Source organism: Bos indicus, chromosome 18 (genome assembly GCF_029378745.1).
Source record: "Bos indicus isolate NIAB-ARS_2022 breed Sahiwal x Tharparkar chromosome 18, NIAB-ARS_B.indTharparkar_mat_pri_1.0, whole genome shotgun sequence".
NCBI classification, from domain to species: domain Eukaryota; kingdom Metazoa; phylum Chordata; class Mammalia; order Artiodactyla; family Bovidae; genus Bos; species Bos indicus.
The window spans coordinates 47,638,053-47,660,352 of NC_091777.1; the positions used below are offsets into that span (position 1 = coordinate 47,638,053).

The window sequence follows — 22,300 nt, forward strand, 5'->3', positions numbered from 1 at the left end:
AGTCACCATCTGCAGTGATTTTGGAGCCCAGAAAAATAGTCAGCCACTGTTTCCTCTGTTTCCCCATCTATTTGCCCTGAAGTGATGGGACTGGATGCCATGATCTTAGTTTTCTGAATGTTGAGCTTTAAGCCAACTTTTTCACTCTCCTCTTTCACGTTCATCAAGAGGCTCTTTAGTTCTTCTTCACTTTCTGCCATAAGGGTGTTGTCATCTGCATATCTGAGTTTATTGATATTTCTCCCGGAAATCTTGATTCCAGCTTGTGCTTCCTCCAGCCCAGCATTTCTCATGATGTACTCTGCATATAAGGCTATACATTTGGTAAAATTGCATAGACCTGTATACAAACACATACATGAGGGCATGTATAACTGATGAAATCTACATCAGCCCTGTGGATTATTCCAAGGGTAATTTCTTGGTTTGAATATTATACTATAGTTTGTAAGATGTTCACATTGAGAGGGAGGGTGAAGGGGTCGTGAGACTTCCCTATACTTTTCTTTGCAGCATCCTGTGAATCTGCAGTTATTTCAAAACAAAAAGTAAATTAAAATGTCCTGTTGGGGGTGATAGGTAAAAGATTTGAGCCAAGAGAGGAGCTGCTCTCTTTCTTGATCAATGACTATAATTCATCATGATCTAAACCTGTACTGCAGCTCCAGCTGCCATAACAAAATACCATAGAATAGGTGACTTAAACAACAGAAATGTGTTGTCCCACAATTCTGGTGGCCAGAAGTTCAAGGTTAGGATTTTGGGGCCTGATGCGGGCTCTCTTCTGGCTTGCAGATGGCCCCGTTCTCACACTGTCTTCACATGATGAAGAGAGAAAGATCTCTCTCTCCCTCCTGTTAGGCCACTGTCCTGTCCTCTTCTGTCCAGCAGTCCTGTGAATTAGGATCCCACCCTTATTACTTCATTTAACCTTAATTGCCTCCTAAAAGCACTGTCTCCAAATATAGGCATATTGTGTGTTTAGGGCTTAAGTGTATTTTGGAGGGACAAAATTCAGTCCATAGCAATGTCTATATAGGGTCCAGCTTCTTCCAGTCTCACTAGTATACATACCCTTGTTTGCCTAAAAATATGCTCATTTATTCAGCAGTACTTGCATGCCCAACCTGAACCAAGCGCTGTGCTACACACCAGTGGGACAGCTGTGAGCAAGAGTGGCAGTTCCAGCAGGCTTCTTGTTTAATTTTAATAAGGGTGAGGACATTAAGTTAACAAGTAAATGAATGGTATTATGTAGGGACAAGTGTTATTAAGAAAAGTGAGGAGAACCAGAGATAGAAACTGGGAGATGTAGACAGATTTTTGGGCGTTTGGGGCTTTTTGAAGAGATGATTTTTGAGTGGAGACATGAAAAAAAGAGCTCAGACCACTTGAATATCTAAAGCAAGAAGCAAAAACAGTCCTAATGAAACAGTAAATGCAGAGACCTTGGGTCAGAGGGCAAAGAATTTGATGTTTGAGGAACAGCAAAAAGGCCAGCATGCAAATTTTTATTATCATCCTTCCCTGTTTTCTAGATGATCTTACTTGCAAAGCAGAAATAGAAACACAGTAGTGTAGAGAACAAACGTGTGGCTACCAAGGGGGAAGTTCAGATAGAGTGAATTGGGAGATTGGGACTGACATATTTACACTATCGATACTATAATAAAATAGACAAATAATGATAGTCTACTGTATAGCACAGGGAACTCTACTCAGTGCTCTGTGATAACTTAAATGGGAAGGAAATCCAAAAAAGACAGGATATATGTAAACATATAACATATAGCCCATTGACATTGCTGTACAGCAGAAACTAATACATTATAAAGCAACTATACTCCAATAAAAATTTTAAAAAGAAGAGGAGGAGGAAGGCCAGGATGATTATTCAAAAGGTAAGTGAGAAGTAGAGTAACAAGATGAAGTCAGAAAGTTAGGTAAGGGCTAGGTCATGTGAAATTTGAGTATCATAGGGGAAGTCATTGTGATAGAAAGCCATTGGAGATTTCTAAGCAGGGGAATGTCATGAGCTGATTTGCCTTATAAGTATCACTCTATAGAGAACAGATCAAATAGGGGCAAGATGAATAGTAGGAAGACCAATTAGGAGGCTATTTCATTTGTCCCAGTGGAATATGGTAGTGGCTTTGATTTGAATGTTGCTGGTGGGAGATAGACAGATGTTAGATTCATGGTGGGTTTGCTCAGAATATACTGCTGGGCTGCTCCTCGGTCTGAATCCTCCACACTTGAGGCTGCTCCCACAAGTGGATGTTTTCTTTACCCAGATTGAACTCCTCATACAGCCTGCTTCTCCCTATGTGGATAAGGAGGGTCTTTGTCTTTTAGTTGGTGCATTTTATCCATTTGCAGTTAAGTAATTTTCTTATATGTGCTGTGCTTAGTTGCTTAGTCATGTCCTACTCTTTGCAACCCCATGCACTGTTGCCGGGCATGCCACCCCATGGACTGTTGGCCCGCCAGGCTCCTCTGTCCATGGGGATTCTCCAGGCAAGAATACTGGAGTGGGTTACCATGCCCTCCTCCAGGGGATCTTCCCGACCCAGGATTTGAACCCAGGTCTCCTGCATTGCAAGTGAATTCTTTACTGTCTGAGTCACCAAGGAAATATATAAACCTTATATATTTAGGTTTAAATCCACTTTCTTTTTTCTGTCTGTTCAGCATTCTCTTTTTTCCCTCTCATGCCTATTTTGGATTAATCAAAATATTTTATTTTAGCTTTTGCCTCTTGAGTGTGTTAGTTATACACACTTTAATTTTTAATAGTTGCTCTAGAGGTTAGCACATGCATTCTTCAGTTACTGCATTCTACCTTAAATTAGTTCCTTTATATCTTTCTCAATATTGTAGAGACATTAATAACATTTAAATTCTTTTTAGGTATCCTCTATTTTGTCTAGTGTTGTTAGGTATCTTAACTCTATATACATTTAGATCCCTACAGAGTATTAATTTAAATACTACTATTAATACTGATTTAGATTTACCTACACAGGTACCTTTTACAGTGCTCCTTTTTCTTTTCTGTACTGTAGTGCTTCTGCTTAGAATCATTTTCTCTGTTCCTGAAGAACTTCCTTTAGTATTTCTTTTATTGTGCCTGTTGGCAATGAATTCTCTTAGGTTTTATTTGAAACTATCTTCATTTTGTCTTCATTTTTAAAGGGTACAGAACTTTGTCTTCGTTCTTTGGAGTACAGAACTCTGGATTGGCTGTTATTTTCTCTTAGCAGCTGTCTTCTTGTTTTTCTGGCTTCTGTCATTTTCATTGAGTAGCAGTTTGTCAGTCATATTGTAATTCTGTTGGAGGTATTGTTTTGGAGAGATTTTTCCTATTTTCCCCATAAACGTTAATATTTGGTGTGTAATTTTACAGAAGATAGGTTTTTTTAGGTACACATATGTGTTATTAGCAGAAATGCAATGTCTTCTAGAGATATCTAATCCATTCACTGGTAATGATATTGAAAACTCAGCCTCTGCATGCTGGTGGTGAATCAAATCTCAGAGACAGAGTTTGGGGTGAAGTAGAAAAGAATAGCTTTATTTCTTTGCTAGGCAAAGGGGGACACAGTGGGCTTGTGCTTTAAAAATTGTGTGTCCCAACCTGGGAGGAGTTGGTGAGAGTTTTATAGCAATAGTTTAAGATCAGGGTTACTGATAAGGATCAGGGGGTGTGCAGGGCCTGTATTCCTTTAATTTAATCTGGCCTCTGGTGGTCTCCTGAAGAGCTTCACTGGTTCCTTTAATCTGGCCTCAGGTGGTGTCTTGTTGAGCTTCTCAGGGTTATCAAACTGTCACCTCTCTGGAACATCTTCCAGTTGCTGGGGGTTTTAGTTCTGCAGAAGAGCTCAAAGATACTGTTACGTGTATCCCTTGTGGTGCAACCAGGACTCTGACCCAAGGTTGCAGTATTGTTTCTTGACTGCCCCTTTCTCGTTTCTGCATCCTCTCCCCTTCCTGATTAGCACCTGTTCAGATTTTCCCTTTGGAATCTAGGGAAGGTCCATGGAGGCTGGAGTCTATTCTCTGCAGAGAAACAGGGGACACAGAAAGGCTTCCATGCCCAAGAGCCCCAAAGGGTCCTACTAGGTTTCAGTAATAGGCATTATTTTAGGTGCTTTTTATTTCTGTATAGTTTTCTTTCTTCTGGAACAGGAAAACATTGTGTGTTTGCTTTCTTGTTTTCTTTCAGACTCGGAGTCCAGATACAGTGCCAATATTTTATCTTCAGAAAAGGACATTTACAAAATATATTCGTTCCAGTGGGAGATAATGGAAAGAATTAAAAGCTGTAGCCTTCAGGACTCCATTTTTAGAAATGATTGGGAATGCAAAAGCAAAATTGAGGGGCAAAAGGAACCACAAGAGGGATATTTTGGGCAAGTGAAAATTGCTTCTGAAAAAAGGACCACTTACAAAAAGCATAATCTTCTTGCTGAATATCAGAGAGTTCATAATGGAGAAAAGTTGTATGAATGTAAGGAATGTAGGAAGACCTTTATTCGTCGCTCAACACTTAGTCAACACCTGAGAATTCATACTGGTGAGAAACCATACAAATGTAAGGAATGTGGGCAGGCCTTTAGACAGCGTGCACACCTTATCAGACATCACAAACTTCATACTGGTGAGAAACCCTATGAATGCAAGGAATGTGGGAAGGCCTTTACAGTCCTCCAAGAATTGACTCAGCATCAGAGACTTCATACTGGTGAAAAGCCCTATGAATGTAAGGAATGTGGAAAGGCCTTTAGAGTACATCAGCAACTCGCTCGACATCAGAGAATTCACACTGGAGAGAAGCCCTATGAATGTAAGGCATGTGGGAAAACCTTTAGGCAGTGTACACACCTTACTCGACATCAAAGACTTCATACTTCAGAGAAGCTCTATGAATGTAAGGAATGTGGGAAAGCCTTCGTATGTGGTCCAGACCTTAGAATACATCAGAAAATACATTTTGGGGAGAAACCCTATGAATGTAAGGAATGTGGAAAGGCTTTTAGGATATGTCAACAGCTTACTGTCCATCAGAGTATTCATACTGGTGAGAAACCCTATGAATGTAAAGATTGTGGGAAGACTTTTAGATTAAGGCAACAACTTGTTCGCCATCAGAGAATTCATACTCGTGAGAAACCCTATGAATGTATGGAGTGTTGGAAGACCTTTAGTAGTTACTCACAACTTATTTCCCATCAGAGCATTCATATTGGTGAGAGACCTTATGAATGTGAAGAATGTGGGAAGGCCTTTAGACTGCTGTCACAACTTACTCAACATCAGAGTATTCATACTGGTGAGAAACCTTATGAATGTAAGGAATGTAGAAAACCTTTTCGACTTCTCTCACAACTTACTCAACATCAGAGTATTCATACTGGAGAGAAACCTTATGAATGTAAGGAATGTGGTAAAGCTTTTAGACTTTATTCTTTTCTTACTCAACACCAGAGAATTCATACTGGTGAGAAACCCTACAAATGTAAGGAATGTAAGAAGGCTTTTAGACAACATTCACACCTTACTCAACATCAGAAAATTCATAATGTAATTTAATACAAGGCTTTCAAATGCACATTATGTTACAGAACATCAGAAAATTCATTTTTGAGAGAATTTGTTTGATGCTCATTAAGCATAAAAAATTTGTATTACAGAAAAAAATGTTGCTTTAATGGTTGCTTCCATCACCATTCAAGCATTGTCTTCAGCATATTCATATGAGAAAGTAATATAATGAATGCAGGAAAATCTTTAGCCTTATCCATCTTTTATCACCATTTCACCACTGTATTACCAGTGTATTATTGGATAGGTACTTAAATTTCTGTGCCTCATTTTGCTCACTTGTAAAATGGTGATAGTAGTATCTGTGAATATTAGCTATTTATTGCTGCATAATAAAATATCACAAACTTAGTAGCTTAAAATAATACACATTTATTATCTCAGTTTCTATAGGTCAGGTCAACTAACTAGGCATAACTTAGTTGGGTCTTCTGCTTCAGGGCCTCTCACAAGGCTAAAATCAAGGTGTCGACCATGACTGAGTCTCATCTGAAGGTTCAACTGGGGAAGAGATCCACTTCTAACCTCATGTGGTTGCTGTCCAAATTAATTTCCTGAGGGCTGTTGCACTGAGGTCTTCAGATTCTATCTGGCTGTTGGCTGAAGGCTGACTTCAGTCAGTTCCTTGCTACAGGAGCCCCTTCAGCATAACTGCTTGCTTCGTCAGAGAATGCAATCCAAGAAAGCAAGAGTCTGCTAGCATCGAAGAAGCTATCATCTTGTGTTTCTAATCATTGAAATGACATTTCATTACCTTTGCTACCTTCTGTTGCTTGGAAGCAAGGAACTAGGCTGCCGTACACTCAAGGGAACAGGCTTATAGAAGAGTATGAATCCCAGGAGGAAGGGATCACTGGGGCCAATTCAGAGTCAGCCTGCTGTATCATTGTGAGGATTGAGTAGTTAATACTTGGAAAAACAGCAGCCATATAGCATGTTTTCTGTAAATATTATCTATAGTTGTTATTAACATCATTAGTGTTAGTGAATTCATATGAAAGGAAGATCCTATAGAAGTAATAACTAGAAATGCCTTCTGTCACTGCTCAGCACTTATTAAACCTAAGATAAAATCTAGGAGGTTATTTTGAATGTGAGAAGTTCTTCATCACTTGAGCTGCATCAGAAATTTCATGCCAAAAAAAAAAACCTGATGAATTTCATGAATATGAGGTTAAGAATGTAGTGGTTGAAGAAGCAAAGAGAAATATGAAATTGTTTTCCCATAATAACAAGGTAAATGTTTTATAGTCTGTATTCTCTGACCACCACTCAAAATTGATTAGAAACTATGAAAAATATGGCAAAAAAAAAAAAAAACTAACCACTTGGAAATATAATTGTGTATGTGTGTGCACCCGTGTGTGTATGTTACTCTTGTAGAAAGAAAGAAGACATTCCATTGCAACTAGTAAACTTTTTGATGCTCATAGTATCCCATCTTCAACCAGTAGGAGCTGGGTTTTTTGACATGACACCGGTAGCAGTTTAATAGTTTACTTGGTTATGGCTGCCTAACTTGGTCAGCTTGGGAAGATGCTTGGATACCAGCTCATCATTCTGAAAACTAATAAATAAAGGGGAAAGTATTTTTTTTTCCATGTGAATCAAGTCTCAGGGTCACCCAAAGCTCATCAAATTTAAGTTTTTTTTTTTAATTTAATGAATCTTACCAGTAAATGCAGAAAAAAAAGATATTTGGATTAGAAAAATCATTTTCTAGTTCCTAATTTAAAGAATAATGTCCAGAAAGTGGTCTTCAAGGGATATTAAAACTATTTGGGGAAAGAGTTTATAGTGAGAACTTTATATTGGATTTATCAAGCTGACCATTTCTAAGCCCTTTGGTTGATTTTAACATCTATAAAAGTGAAACTGTCAGACATTATGCACCTCCTGGTATAATGAAGTTAGGAAGTACATGTCACTACCTATGAAGTTTTCTTGTCAAAATAATGAACAGAATGAATCAAACTTTTAAATCAAAAAATTTTTTTAAACCCGAGAACTTGAGAAATAGATGAACAAAGTAAATGTTACCACAGGAAGCAGCCAAGCCGATCCAGAATGTATAAAATTCCCAAAACAATTCCCCAAAATGAGCTGATTTCTTCAACTATTGAGTGGCATGAAAAAAGAAGGGCACTGTTAACAGATTTTTAAAAAAAGACTTGAGGCATATCAACTAAATTCAATATGTGGGCATTATTTGGACCCAGATTGAACAAAGCGTAAAAAGACATTTTGGAGACTGGGGAAAATGTGGACATGCACTGAGTATTAGTTGATTTTTAGAAATACTAGTTTTGTTGTTTAGTTACTAAGTTATATCCATGGATTGTAGCCCACCAGGCTCTTCTGTCCATGGGATTTCCCAGGCAAGAATAATGGAGTGAGTTGTCATTTCCTTTTCCAGGGTATCTTCCCAACCTAGGGATCGAACCTGAATCTCTTGGGTCTCCTGCAATGGCAGGTGGATTATTTACCACTGGTGCCACCCGGGAAGCTCGATAATAATATCAGTGTGGTTATTAAAAAATAAAAGATTTTATGATTAGAAATAAATATATAGGAAATAGTAAGATACCCAGATTGTATTAAAATATTCCACAAAAGAAAATTGGCAAAGAGAGCTAGAAAATATCAATAGATTGGTAAAATGTTAATAATTACTGAAGTAGAATGGTTGTTTATGGGGGGTTCATTGTTCTAATATTTTTACTTTTTTATGTGTTTGGAAGTTTCCATAATAAAATATTTAAAATCAAATTATACACTGCTTCAGAAATCATTGTTAATAAGATGCCTGCATATATGAACTTGTTGGATGTCACCAAAGTTCTATTCAGTGAGGAACTTATGCCCCTGAATGCATTAAGAAAATCTTGTTTGTAGGCCTAGGTTTCATCTTCACTTTTCCACAGCCATCAAAGCTGGGCCTGTCACATGGATAAATGTGTTAAAGGAATGAGTGAACCTTTATGTCAAGAAACCAGAAAAAGAACAAAGTAAAACCAACAGAGGAGAAGCAGAGTAAAATTAAAATTAGAAATTAAGGGGTTAGATACTAGTAGACTTAATCCAATGTTAATGACTATATTTTGGCAAGTCTAATCAATGAAAAGAAAATGAAATATGAAACAGCATTAACGATGATAGAAGGGACATAACTACAGATTATCAAATTTTTCTTTTAATTCTAAGATAACACTATTTGTATGTACAATATGTATTCCAATATATGTCAAAACATGGATTACATTTTCTTCTCTAAGAATGTTATCACAACTGATTGCTCTAGAACCCAAACAGATCAGCAAATAAATGTGTGTGAAGTTCCTGTTGAAGGGAAAAAATCTGATAGTTGCATAGGTGAAAGTCTTAAGAAACAGATAATCCTTAACAGGATTTTAGCAATTAATTTTGCACAGGTAAAATAGTCCTGATATAAAACTAGACGTGGATAACTCCTAAAGAGCAAAATCTAGACCAGCTTCATTTATGACGATTCTGTTAATTCTAAATAGTTGTATTTAGAATTTATTACAAAATCAGCCTTCATTAATAGGTTAGTGTTTTGCCTTTTCCAAGCACAAAATATCTCCAGAAGGCCTGTGTTGAACCTAGCACAAGACCTTAACCCAACATTCTCCACAAGTTTGTTTCAGGGATACTAATCCATGAGGATATTTGAAAAAAAGGTATCGTGGGGAAAATCATGAATGAAACCAAGGATAAAATATATATTTTGGGGGGGAAAATCCAAGTACTTGTTACCAGCTTGTTAAAAGATGTATTCAAGATATATTTTCATTTAACACAGTATATCTCAAATTTACTTCGCTGTGCAATTCTCTCACTCCAAATATCCCTTAACACCTTTAGAGTGTGAACCATTCTGGTAGATGTTACCATAACCTCGGTGAGTGTCTTGCAGGATGTTATTTCAGACATTATGGTGAGTGAGTGTGTTGTGGAAGGGTGAGGAAGGACCCTTCTCCGCAGCTCACATCATACTCTGAAAGCAGCTTCCAGCTTGAATACTGGGCCAGTGCTTTTCTACAGAGTGGAAACGATTTCAGCCTGGTCCTTGGTAGTGTATATAGTAAACATGCTGAAATACTCTATTAAACAGTGATTAGGACATAAATGATTTTTCATTGAAATAAAAATGCTATATTAAATATCATTCGTGTATTTTCTTTCTTTATAAAGATTTTCTCAAAGGTGCATATCTAGAAGTGCTGTATAGACTTTGCTTCACATATTGCCAGATTGTTGCCCCATCCTTGCACCAATTTTGAATCCCTTCAGTTGTTAAAGATGAGTGTATTTCCCTGATTACAAGCAAATTGAGCACATTTTTTCATATGTGTTTATTGACCAATCACATTTTCCTAAAAGTGCTTTTTTATTCACGTACTTTCTCTGTTTCTTTTTGGGTTTTCTCATTGATTTTTTTTAGGATCCTTAAAGTAATCTAGGTATTGATAATTCCAGGTATTGTTGTTCAGTTGCTCAGTCATGTCTGACTCTCTTTACGACACCATGGACTGCAGCATGGCAGCCTTCCCTGTCCTTCACTATCTCCTGGAGTTTGCTCAGACTCATGTCCATTGAGTCGATGATGCCAGGTATTACACATTTATAAATGAACACTGTAACACAGTTACAACACATGCCATCTGTTTTGCACATGCCATATGTTTTGCATATGATAAGTTTGCAGGAAGAAAGCCTGGCTTACTGCATGACTCTACCCCTTCCCCCATTATCCTCTATGCATAACTTAAGGTATAAAAACTACTTTGGAAAATAAAGTGTGGGCCTTGTTCACCGAAACTTGGTCTCCCCATGTCGTTCTTTCTCTCACCTTCCGGCTGAATTCTTGAGCGTGGAGGCTCGTCAAGCCTACTAATTATGCCTGGGCTTCTAAGATCTGACTGGGGAGGCCTTAGTGTCTCCTCTCCTTCAGGAGAACGGGAGGACGCCTGCGAACTATGTAGGTGATGTAAATTCCTTATTTTGGAATTTTATTAGTTTTCCACGTAAACCAAGTTATTCAGCCTCTTTTCTCCACTGAATTTTCTCACTGAGCTATCCTTATTTAACCACTCTTTATATCTCTAATTCTGTCGTATCCTGATCGCCGAAGCCGTCTCCCCTTCGCAATCCCTGACTCCACTGGGGCTGGACCCCGGCAGGACCTCTTATGATTTACTCCTTTTAAAATATGTTTTCTGCCATGCATCTGCAAATAGAAATAAATTCCCCCAATATGTTATTAATTTTATTTATATTTCTCAGTAGATAAAATGACATCAAGCTGTACACTTAAGATTTATGCTCTTTATGTACCATAGAAACAGACAGGCAGCCCCTGATGTGCTGGAGCTGCTCAGGTCCCTTCAGCTACATCTTGGTGTTTTCCTGTTGAGTTTCAGTGACCTCACTTCCCCTGGTGGCTCAGATGGTAAAGAATCTGCTTGCAATGTGGGAGACCTGGGTTTGATCCCTGGGTTGGGAAGACCTCCTGGAGAAGGACATGACAATCCACTTCACTTCAGTAGTCTTGCCTGGAGAATCCCGTGGACAGAGGAGCCTGGCAGGCTACAGTCCATAGGATTGCAAAGAGTCAGACATGACTGAAGCGACTTAGCAACAGCAGGCAACTCTGTGACTCCAATGGGTCAAGACAAAAACAAGATCATCTGTAATAATACTGAAACAGATAAAACAGGAACATTTTTCAAACTACAAAATGCCAAACATGTTCCTGGATAATAGGAATGACTACTATTTCTTTACCAATTGCAATTTTAACCTTGCTTTATTCTGCCCCCACCCCCAGAGATAAGATTTATTAATATATTTAGACATAAACAACAAGGTCCGATTGTATGGCACAGGGAACTATATTCAATATCCTGTAGTAAACCACAATGGAAAAGAATATGAAAAAGAACACATATGTGTATGTGTGTGTATATATATATCTGACTCACTTTGCTGTGCACCAGAAACTAACATAACATTGTAAATCAACTATACTTCAATTCTTTAAAGAAAGTTAGCCCTAATTCCTGACTACATCCAACCCAGAACAAAGCCTCACTTCTTAAACCTTCTCTAAATCAATAAACACGAGAACAAGCCTTCTAGCACCTTCTTGTGGACACACCCCCATGGTTCCCAATGATGTGTTCTTTGCTGCAACGAACAGTAAACCCAACTTGTTCTTTTACAGGAATGTTCCTGGTGGTGGTGTTTGGCTGGAGGACGTCCACCTGTACAAGTATATGAATCTTAACAATAAAAATATTTTTTTAGGGTTCAGTTTTTCAACTGACTGATCAGAAGCTAAGTTAACTGCAACACTAAGGAAGTTGTGAAGTGAAAGTCACTCAGTCATATCTGACTCTTTGCGACCCCCATGGACTGTAGCCCACCAGGTTCCTCTGTCCATGGAATTCTCCAGGCCTGAATAGTGGAGTGGGTAGCCATTCCATTCCCCAGGGGATCTTCCCAACCCAAGGATCAAACAAGCCAGGTCTTCCACATTGCAGGCAGATTCTTTACCATCTGAGCCACCAGAGAATATTTATTTATTTAATCAGAGCCTTAAGATCATCTGTAACAGTTTTTTTTCATCTGTAACAATTTTTTCAATCAATTAAAACAGGATATAGTTAATTCTCAGCTTTGCTGATACATCTGCCATTAACAGGATATTTTGTTGTTGTTCAGTGACCAAGTCCTGTCTGACTCTTTGTAACCCCATGGATTGCAGCATCCCAGGCTTCCCTGTCCTTCAGTATCTTCCAGAGTTTGCTCAAGCTCTTGTCCATTGAGTTGGTAATTCTATGTAACCATTTCATCCTCTGCCACCCCCTTATCTTTTTGCCTTCAATCTTTCCCAGCATCAGGGTCTTTTCCAATGAGTCCACTCTTTGCAGCAGGTGGCCAGTATATTGGAGCTTCAGCATCAGTCCTTCCACTGAATATTCAGGGTTGATTTTCTTTAGGATTAGGCTGCACAAATCGGTCCTTTATTCTTTTTCAAAATCCACTATTTCCCTTAATGTAACATTCTGAAGGAGATCAGCCCTGGGATTTCTTTGGAAGGAATGATGCTAAAGCTGAAACTCCAGTACTTTGGCCACCTCATGCAAACAGTTGACTCATTGGAAAAGACTCTGATGCTGGGAGGGATTGGGGGCAGGAGGAGAAGGGGACGACAGAAGATGAGATGGCTGGATGGCATCACTGACTCGATGGACGTGAGTCTCAGTGAACTCTGGGAGTTGGACAGGGAGGCCTGGCGTGCTGCAATTCATGGGGTCACAAAGAGTCGGACACGACTGAGCGACTGATCTGATCTCATCTCATCTATATGCAGTCTACAATGTGTTGCAACAGGTGGAAGGCATTACAAAAGGCCTACCAGAACTGTCTAGCAGTGTGAACAACCACCATTATTTGGGGTCTAGAATGGCTGTGTGCAACATATAGGACTCTCCCCCACCACAGACATCAATAACAACCAAGGAATCCACTTCACCAGGCATGCTGTTCAGAAATGGGCTGATAAAAAATGACTTTCGTTGGCATTTCCACCTACCTTACCATGCCATTGCTGCTGGGCTCATGGAAAGGATAAAGGGACTCCTTAACAATTGAGATGGAAGCCCATGCTCTCAACGTGTGGACCAGAAACTAACTCAAGCCCTACAAACTATAACTTCAACATCCCAGGAACTATCATCACTGAGCCCAAGCCATTTGAACACTGAGACAACTAGTCAACACAATCTGAATTCAACTGTTGCTCACCGGAAGGCAGTAGCAACTATTGATCAGGACACGAATTCACTTTTGCCCTTACCACTGGATCTACCTCCAGGGGAACATGTTATAAAATGGCCCTGGGACTGGCAGGTAAGGCCTGGGTGGTTAGGGTTTGCCGTCTTGTGGGGGATAGGATTAGAAAGGAACTGAATGGGACTTCTTTGGTGGCCCAGTGGCTAAGACTCCATGCTCCCATGCCAGGGTTCAACCCCTGGTCAGGGAACTAGATCCCATATGCCGCAACTAAGACATAACACAGTCAAGTATTTTTTAAAAGATAAGAAAGGGACTGACAGATTTTACCGGTCTCCTGCCGGCCCACCTAAAACTATTAAAGTAGTTACCCAGGAGAATGCACTGTCTTACTGGAGACTGCATCATCTTATTAACCTTGTGGTTGGTTCGTACACAGCCTGTATTGGGCACTGGCAATGGAGCCGAGGGGTGGACTAGTGGAATGGTAATGCAAGGCCGGACAAAAGCCACAGGCAGGGGTGATGTTACCTCACAATGAATGTTCTTTCTGCTGGATTTTGCTTAATGGTCATAATCGTCCCTGGGTGGTGCCTGTTAAATGCCTTACACTTTATCCCTAGTCTGAGGGGAGGGTGTTTGTGGACTGGGCAGCGATGGCGGCCTCATTGTGAAGTAAAACTGACTGCTGGATCTACAGCCAGACGCTGTCAGCAACCACCTCTGGACCTCTGTGAAAAACTGACCCTCTAAGCATCTGGCTACAAAGTTTGTGCACCTCGTGGACTCTTGAGACTCTAACTGCTGTGGTTATCACAGAAAAAAAGTGAAAGTGTTAGTTGCTCAGTCATGTCTGATTCTTTGCGACGCCATGGGCTGTAGCCTGCCAGGCTCCTCTGTCCATGGAACTCTCCAGGAAAGAATACTGGAGTGGATAGCCATTCCTTTCTCCAGGGGATCTTCCCGACTCAGAGATCAAACCCAGGTCTCCCACCTTGCAGGCAGATTCTCTACCATCTGAGCTATGAGCAAAATATCAGAATTATTTTTTATTGAGGTATAGTTGATTTACAATGTTTATTTCTGTACAGCAGTGATTCATACTTTTTAATATTCTTTTCCATTATGGTTTATCATAGGATATTGAATATCCTGTGCTACACAGTAGGACCCTGTGTTACACAGTAGGACCTTGTTGTTTATCCATTCTGTATATACCAGTTTGTATCCGCTAATCCCAAACTCCCAATCCAACCCACTCTCACCTCTCTCCCCCTGGGCAACCACCAGTCTACAATCATTTCTTAACATTTATTACAACTTTTATTATAACTCAATATAAGAAATTGTAGAGAAAGTATAGATAAAATTTAGTAATCATTTCCCTCTTTTATTTTTTTTCATTTCCCTCTTTTAAAAAATGCTTAAATTTTTGTTGTACATTGTCCTCCTACGGGTTGACTGATTTAGTTATGACCAATTTAATTTGTTGCATAATATATGTGTACATTAAAGTATGTATTTCTGAAGCATGGGCAAAGGTGGAATCTGATGGTGGTGATTATTCCAAATGCTGTGAATGTCTACAGATGCACAATTAATGGACAATTTCATAGCAATTGAGTATCATTTGCTGTTAACAGTTTACTATTTTTGATGGATAAGTTAAGTGTCTAGTTTTCAATGTGCAAACACTACATTTACACATTACAGTTTCTACAATCTGACAGGCCAGGTCATGAACCATTTTATTTCAGATTAAAAGAAAAAAAAACAAACAACACCCTGTTTTCTTTTAATGGGCTGCTAGATTTGATTTGCTATTTTAATTGGAACATTCATATACCATGAGTACACTGGATTATTTTTGTAGCTGATTGGACCTGGATGCTGCCCTTTTCCAAATTTGGTACAGGGGTTATGCTAGCCTCATAGCTGATACTCTTTATAAAATCTTGAAGAGTTAGATTTTATCTGTAAGTTACTCTAGTACTAGAGGAATAAAATGCTGTAGCGCTTTCATCAGTTTTTTTCTTGGTTCTTACTATATTCAGGAAAATACGACTTTTCCTGGATTTCAGACATACTATAAAAAAACTGAATATATGCATACACTGTAAATGCTGAATGTAAACAAGCATTTCCTACATCTTGTCAAAGTTGTATACATATACACATACATATGTTTAAGAAAATACTTAGGAAAATAATGTTTTCCCCATAATTTCACATATACAATAAAAAGCTAAATGTAAACATTTTCTGAACATTTATATGAAGCATTCTGAATATTTGAATATCTGAAAAAGATCTGAAATCAGTCCTGAATATTCCTTGGAAGGACCAGTGCTAAAGCTCCAATACCTTGGCCACCTGATGCAGAGAACTGACTTATTGGAAAAGACCCTGATGCTGGGAAAGATTGAGGGCAGGAGAAGGGGATGACAGAGGATGAGATGACAGAGGTTGGATGGCATCACCAACTGGATGGATATGAGTTTGAGCAAGCTGTGGGGCTTGGTGATGGACAGGGAAGCCTGGTGTGCTGCAGTCCATGGGGTTGCAAAGAGGTGGACACGACTGAGTGAGCGACTGAACTGATACTTTTTTTTACTAATTAAAGTTGAATAAACATGTGTATGTATATATACTATATGTGAAAATACTTTTCCCAGTACTCAGATATACAAAGTTGAATATAAATGTTTAACAGAGAGGCATGGAATTTATTTCACATACAACCAAGCATAGAGCAGTTCTGAATTGTTTCATCAGCTCTACAGTGTCAAACACACAAGCAATTCTATCGCCTGTGCCAGTCTTGGCTTCTTGCGTTCTCTGGTTGTAAAGCAGCCACAATCCCAGATATCACACAGAGATGTGTCCTGTATAAGGGAAGACCATTTCCTCCTATTTTGTTAAGTAAAGAATATTTAACTGAAGCTCACTTGCAGTCTTTTGCTTAGACCTTCGGTGGTCAGCACTGCTACACGTATGTGTACTGTACTGTCACTTCAGTCCTGACTCTTTGCAACCCCATGGACTGTAGCCCGCCAAGCTCTTCTGTCCATGGGATTCTCCAGGCAAGAATACTGGAGTGGGCTGCCATGCCCTACCCAGGGGGTCTTCAGGCAGGTTCTTTACCACTAGCACCGCCTGGGAAGCCCACTACGCATATGCTCAGTTGCAAGCAATTAGGAGAGCAAGCGTCTGGCATTTAGATTTAGGTGGGCAGCAGGCATCTAGAAAAGGGAGACTGGTTAATACCAGTGGGTAGGCAACCAACAGTGTCTGCCAAAATACTGCCTTATTTCTTGATCTCTTTAATTGCTTCTTTTTTGGTGTGAACCATTTAAAAAGTCTATTAAATTTGTTACAATACTGCTTCTGTTTTATGTTTTTTTTTTTAATGTTTTTTATGTTGATTTTTTGGCCATGAGGCATGTGGGATCTTAGCTCACCGACCAGGGATTGGACTGGCACCCTCTGTGTTGGAAGGCTAAGTCTCAACCACTGGACCACCAGGTGAGGTCCCTTTGGTCTTCATTTCTGCAGTTATACCTACTTTCTCACTTATGATGCTTGAATTTTTTCTGTCCAGGGTGCAATTTCTTTCACTTCAAAGTTTTCAAAGTTGTCTTTTGGGTTTTGCACTTATTTTGCTAGAGCACCTCAAGAGACTACAGCTGGATGCTTGTTGAGCAAGTGAATGCACTCGCTCATTCCTCTGGTCAACAAACGTTTACTGAGAACCTCTTAGCAGTGGACTAAGTATAATAAAATGAGAATGAATCCTGGCTTTTAATTGTCCCCATTTTCTATACATACATTGAAAGAAGTTAAATTCCCTGAATAAAGCTTTGGTTGCATCCTACGAATTTTAACATTGTCTCTTTGTCATTCATTTGCCAAATGATAATTTGACTTCCTTTTTAATGTGAAACTTATATAGGTATCTTAAATCTCCTTGTAGAGAAATGGATTTTGTCTGAGGCTTTATTTTCTAATTCACTAGAATAGAGGTCAAAGATTGTGGCATATGTCTCTTGTTTCTTGGAAGACCTTAAAAAATCATCTAAATATTCTCTCTGACCTTACAGCAGCTCACTTTTATTATATTGGAGTTTCTTACATTATGAATCCCCTAGTGGGGAAAAAGGCAAGCTATGAAAAGCTTCAGTTTTAAAATTTTTCTCCAGAAGGAATTATCTAACACTCTAGAAAGAAAGATGATGTAAGATGTTCATATAGTCACTGTACACTGTAAGGCCTTCCTCTTACAGGATTTCCAATACAAAACTAGGAAAACAAAAAAGAATATAATGCAGCTCTCATTAGGCACACTTTCAATATGAGTCAGATAAGGGATACAATGTATACAATGCTAAGAAATATGATCCTAATATTTCTAATTGGTTAAGTAATTAGCCCTATAAGAAATGAGAAATAATGGTGAAGTAAACAGTAAATGCGGAGAAGGCAATGGCACCCCACTCCAGTACTCTTGCCTGGAAAATCCCATGGACTGAGGAGCCTGGTAGGCTGCAGTCCATGGGGTCGCAGAGTCGGGACACAACTGAGCGACTTCCCTTTCACTTTTCACTTTCATGCATTGGAGAAGGAAATGGCAACCCACTCCAGTGTTCTTGACTGGAGAATCCCAGGGACGGGGGTGGGGGCCTCATGGGCTGCGGTCTCTGGGGTCGCACAGGGTCGGACACGACTGAAGCGACTTAGCAGCAGCAGCAGCAGCAAACAGTAAATGTTGGTTAAATCCTTTCCCACTCTGATTTGGTTCAGGTTAATTTTAGCAGATAGATGTTTCATCTATATGATATTTGTATTGTGACACTTGATTTCTCATTAAGGCTAATAACCCTTCATGTTCAGAAAAGTCCACTGGAGAGGGGAATGGCAAAGCCCTTCAGTATTCTTGCCTTGAGAACCCCATGAACAGTATGAAAAGGCAAAATGATAGGATACTGAAAGAGGAACTCCCCAGGTCGGTAAGTTCCCAATATGCTACTGGAGATCAGTGGAGAAGTAACTCCAGAAAGAATGAAGGGATGGAGCCAAAGCAAAAACAATACCCAGTTGTGGCACCAACTTGATGGACATGAGCTTGGGTAAACTCCGGGAGTTGGTGATAGACAGGGAGGCCTGGCATGCTGCGACTCATGGGGTCACAGTCAGACACGACTGAGCAACTGAACTGAACTGAATACATATCAAATTCTGGCCCTTAATTGAAGGCCTCATATCCACAGTAGTGTGATATTAAGCTGTTGTCCTTAAATGCTTTTCCACATTCCTGACAATTACATAGGCTTTTGTTTTATTAGCACACAAATTTCCAGATGTCAATTTTTTTTTTTTTTAGTTCTACCTGTTTATTGCTAGGCAATGGCACCCCACTCCAGTACTCTTGCCTGGAAAATCCCATGTATGGAGGAGCCTGGAGGGCTGCAGTCCATGGGGGTTGCTGAGGGTCGGACACGACTGAGCGACTTCACTTTCTCTTTTCACTTTCATGCATTGGAGAAGGAAATGGCAACCCACTCCAGTGTTCTTGCCTGGAGAATCCCAGGGACAGGGGAGCCTGGTGGGCTGCCGTCTCTGGGGTCACACAGAGTCGGACATGACTGAAGTGACTTAGCATAGCATAGCATCTCCCTCCAACCCCTCATGCGTGCATGCTCTGGTCATGTGACACCATGGACTGCAGCCCACTAGGCTCTTCTGTCCATAGAATTTTCCAAGGAAGAATACTGGAGTGGGTTACCATTTCCTTCTCCCAGATGTCAAATTTTGAGGTTTCCCATGTCTTCACTCACTCCTCTGTCCTGCAGGTGTGAGCCACGAATAAAGGCCTTCCCACATTGCTCACATTCATAGGGTTTCTCACCAGTATGAATTGTCTGGTGTCGACTAAGCTCTGAGCCACGGCCAAAGGCCTTCCCACATTCCTTACATTCATAGGGTTTTTCACCACGATGATTTCTCTCATGATGAGTAAGTTCTGATCGTTGAATAAAAGCCTTCCCACATTCCTTACATTTATGGGGTCTCTCACCAGCGTGAATTTTTTGATGCCGGATAAGTTCTGTGCTACAAGTAAAGGCCATTTCACATTCCTTGCATTTATAAGGTTTCTCACCCATGTGAGCTCTCTGATGTCTGGTAAGCTCTCTGATGTCTTTCCCACATTGCTTACACTTGTATGGTTTCTCCCCTGTATGAACACTCTGATGTCGGACAAGATGTGAATTGGAAATAAAACCTTTCCCCCATTCCCTACATTTATGAGGTTTCTCGCCAGTATGAATTCTTTGATGTAGGTTCAGTTGTGAGGCACAACTGTACACCTTCCCACATTCCTTACATTCATAGCGTCTTTCCCCAGTATGAATTATCTGATGAAGACTAAGTTGTATGTCATAGCGAAAAGCTTTCCCACAGTCCTTACACTTATGGGGTTTCTCACCAGTATGGATTCTCTGATGTCGAAGAAGGTGTGAGGGACGGGTAAAGGCTTTCCCACACTCCTTACATTCGTAGTATTTCTCATTGGTATGAATCCTCTGATGTAAATTCAGCTGTGAGGTAGATGGAAAGGCCTTTCCACATTCCGTACACTTAAAGGGTTTCTCACCTATGTGAATCTTTTGGTGTTTACTAAGTTGTGAGGTAGAATGAAAGGCTTTCCCACATTCCTTACATTTATGAGGTTTCTCAGCAGTATTAATGCTCTGAGATCTCATCATCTGAGAGTCATGAATAAAGTCACCTTCCTTATTTTCATTACTTTTTTGGCTTTCATGAATTCTCTGATGCTTCATCAAGTCTGACCTACTATTAAAGGCTTTCTCACATTCTCCACATTTAGAGTCTTTCTCCTTATTATGACTTCTTTCATGTTGACTCTGGTGTGGCTGGGACCTGGAAGTCCTACATTCCTTGGATTCACAGGATTTTGCTCCAGTAGGAGCTGTCTGAGGTGCTCTAGGATCTGTGTGCTGAATGGAAGTGGATCTTTCTTCAAAAGTTATTATGGCTTGTCTGAAATGTTCTTTTGGTAGCCTTTCCAAGTGGCATCTGACTTCTCTGGTATATCTGACTCTAGGACACTCAAGATTAGAGCTTATAAGTCTCTTTGTTATCTCCAGTTGCAATGACTTAATTTCATAACTGTCCTCCTTTAAAGATAAAGTCTTGGCTTCTCTTCTAGATTTCCAGTCTGTAAGATAACAAAGAAAAGAGTATTTTCTTGTTGCAGGAGAAAGGAAAGTTCTAAGGCAGAAACAACAAACTAAAAATAGTGAATAGTTAAAACTGCTCTTAACACTGCGTTACAATTTGAAAAAAAAAAATGATGGGAGGGGAATAAGAATAGAGAAAATGAGGGCAGCTTATGAAGGAAGTGATTTTTTAAATGTTTATTTGGCTATGCCAGGTCTTAGTAGTAGCATGTGAACTCTTTCGTTGCGGCATGTGGGATCGAGTTCCCTGACCAGTGATTGAACCCAGGCCCCCTGCATTGGAAGCACCGGAGTCTTAGTCCTGCACCATCAGGGAAGTCCCAAGGAAGTGACTTTTCACTTCTGGTGGAATCAGCTGGGGAACTTGTTAAAAATACAATGTCCAGGACCTCCCAGGTGGTCTACCAGTTAAGACTCAGCACTCCCAACCCAGGGTGTCTGGGTTAGATCCCTCATTGGGGAACTAGATCCCACATGCCACATCCAGCAGTTGGTAACTAAAGACTGAAGATCTTATGTGCCACAACTAAGATCCAACATAACCAAATAAATAAATTATAAATATATTTTTAAAAATATGTCATGTCCAGGAACCAACCAACTAAATAAGAATCTAAAGGAGTAGGACATTATCTAACAGCAAGTCCTCTCATCTCTAGCCCCAGATTTTGATTACTTCTACTAGTATCTCTAGCAGTAATTACCTTGTCCAGAGCCATCCCTCACCAAGATTAACAAAACATTATCCTAGCACAGTATCTCCCTATGGAAATACTATGCTTCCTATGGAAATATTCCATCCCCAACACAGTAGCCAGAGTGCTCTTATTAAAATAAGTTCGATCATGTCATTCTTCTGCTCAAAATCTTCCACTGGATTTTCTTCTCACCCAGAGTAAAAGTCAAAATCCCTCATGATCCACAGGGCCTTTCCAGAACTTGTCCTGCACTACCTCTATGACCTTACTGCTTTATCCCTTCCCATGAGCTGACTATTCTAGCTCCCTGACCAACCAGATGTTCACATTTGCCACGCACACCCTTCCTTCAGAATCTCTGCCTACAAATATCTTCCCTAAGATATCAACATGGCTCTTTCAATTACCTCATTCTAACCTCTATTTAGATGCCAACTTAAGAGACCACTCTTTACAAAACAGGACCTTCATCAGTCTACTTACTGTACTTTTTTGCGGTGTACTTATCATATGTTATTTTATCTTTTCCCCCAACATTATGCTTGAAAGTTTTCATGACACAGAAGAATGAAAAGAACTAGACAGTGAACTCCCATAATCTCATCACCTAGATTCTACAATAAATGTTTGGATCTACTTGCCTTATTATACATCTATCTACCCCTCCAAACATCAAGTCACCTTGTAGACATCAGTATACTTCACCTCTAAACTCAACAGATTATATTTTAACTTGTTTATTTCTGTACTGGCTGTCCACCCTTCACTATACCTGCACAAAATAAATAATAGTTGTCTGCCGAAAGTATGGCTATTGGTATGTTTTTCTATCTCCCTCACTGATTTCTGAGGCAACTCAAAATGTGGGACTCACCGTTTAAATGCAGTGCCTTCCCCCTGCACCTAAAATACGAAATT

The 22,300-nt window shown here is 39.7% G+C and overlaps 2 protein-coding genes across 11 annotated transcripts in view; one reads left to right on the forward strand and one right to left on the reverse strand.

The window, feature by feature from the left end:
- Positions 1-8,376, forward strand: part of ZFP14 (ZFP14 zinc finger protein) — a 23,443-nt gene extending 15,067 nt beyond the window's left edge. For all 8 annotated transcript variants that reach the window (XM_070772051.1, XM_070772053.1, XM_070772054.1 and 5 more), the window contains one exon: positions 4,226-8,376. In XM_070772051.1, the coding sequence (XP_070628152.1) occupies positions 4,226-5,592 (1,367 nt within the window). In that variant the 3' untranslated portion in view covers positions 5,593-8,376. The remainder of the gene's footprint in view (positions 1-4,225) is intronic.
- Positions 1-22,300, reverse strand: part of LOC109572418 (zinc finger protein 568) — a 54,467-nt gene that overhangs the window by 18,884 nt on the left and 13,283 nt on the right. For 2 of the 3 annotated variants that reach the window (XM_070772074.1, XM_070772075.1), the window contains exon 5: positions 2,522-20,662. The exons of the other annotated variant lie outside the window; for it this stretch is intronic. In XM_070772074.1, coding sequence (XP_070628175.1) covers positions 19,227-20,662 — 1,436 coding nt within the window. In that variant the 3' untranslated portion in view covers positions 2,522-19,226. Of the gene's footprint in view, positions 1-2,521; positions 20,663-22,300 lie in introns of those variants that run through there. 3 annotated transcript variants of the gene reach the window in all.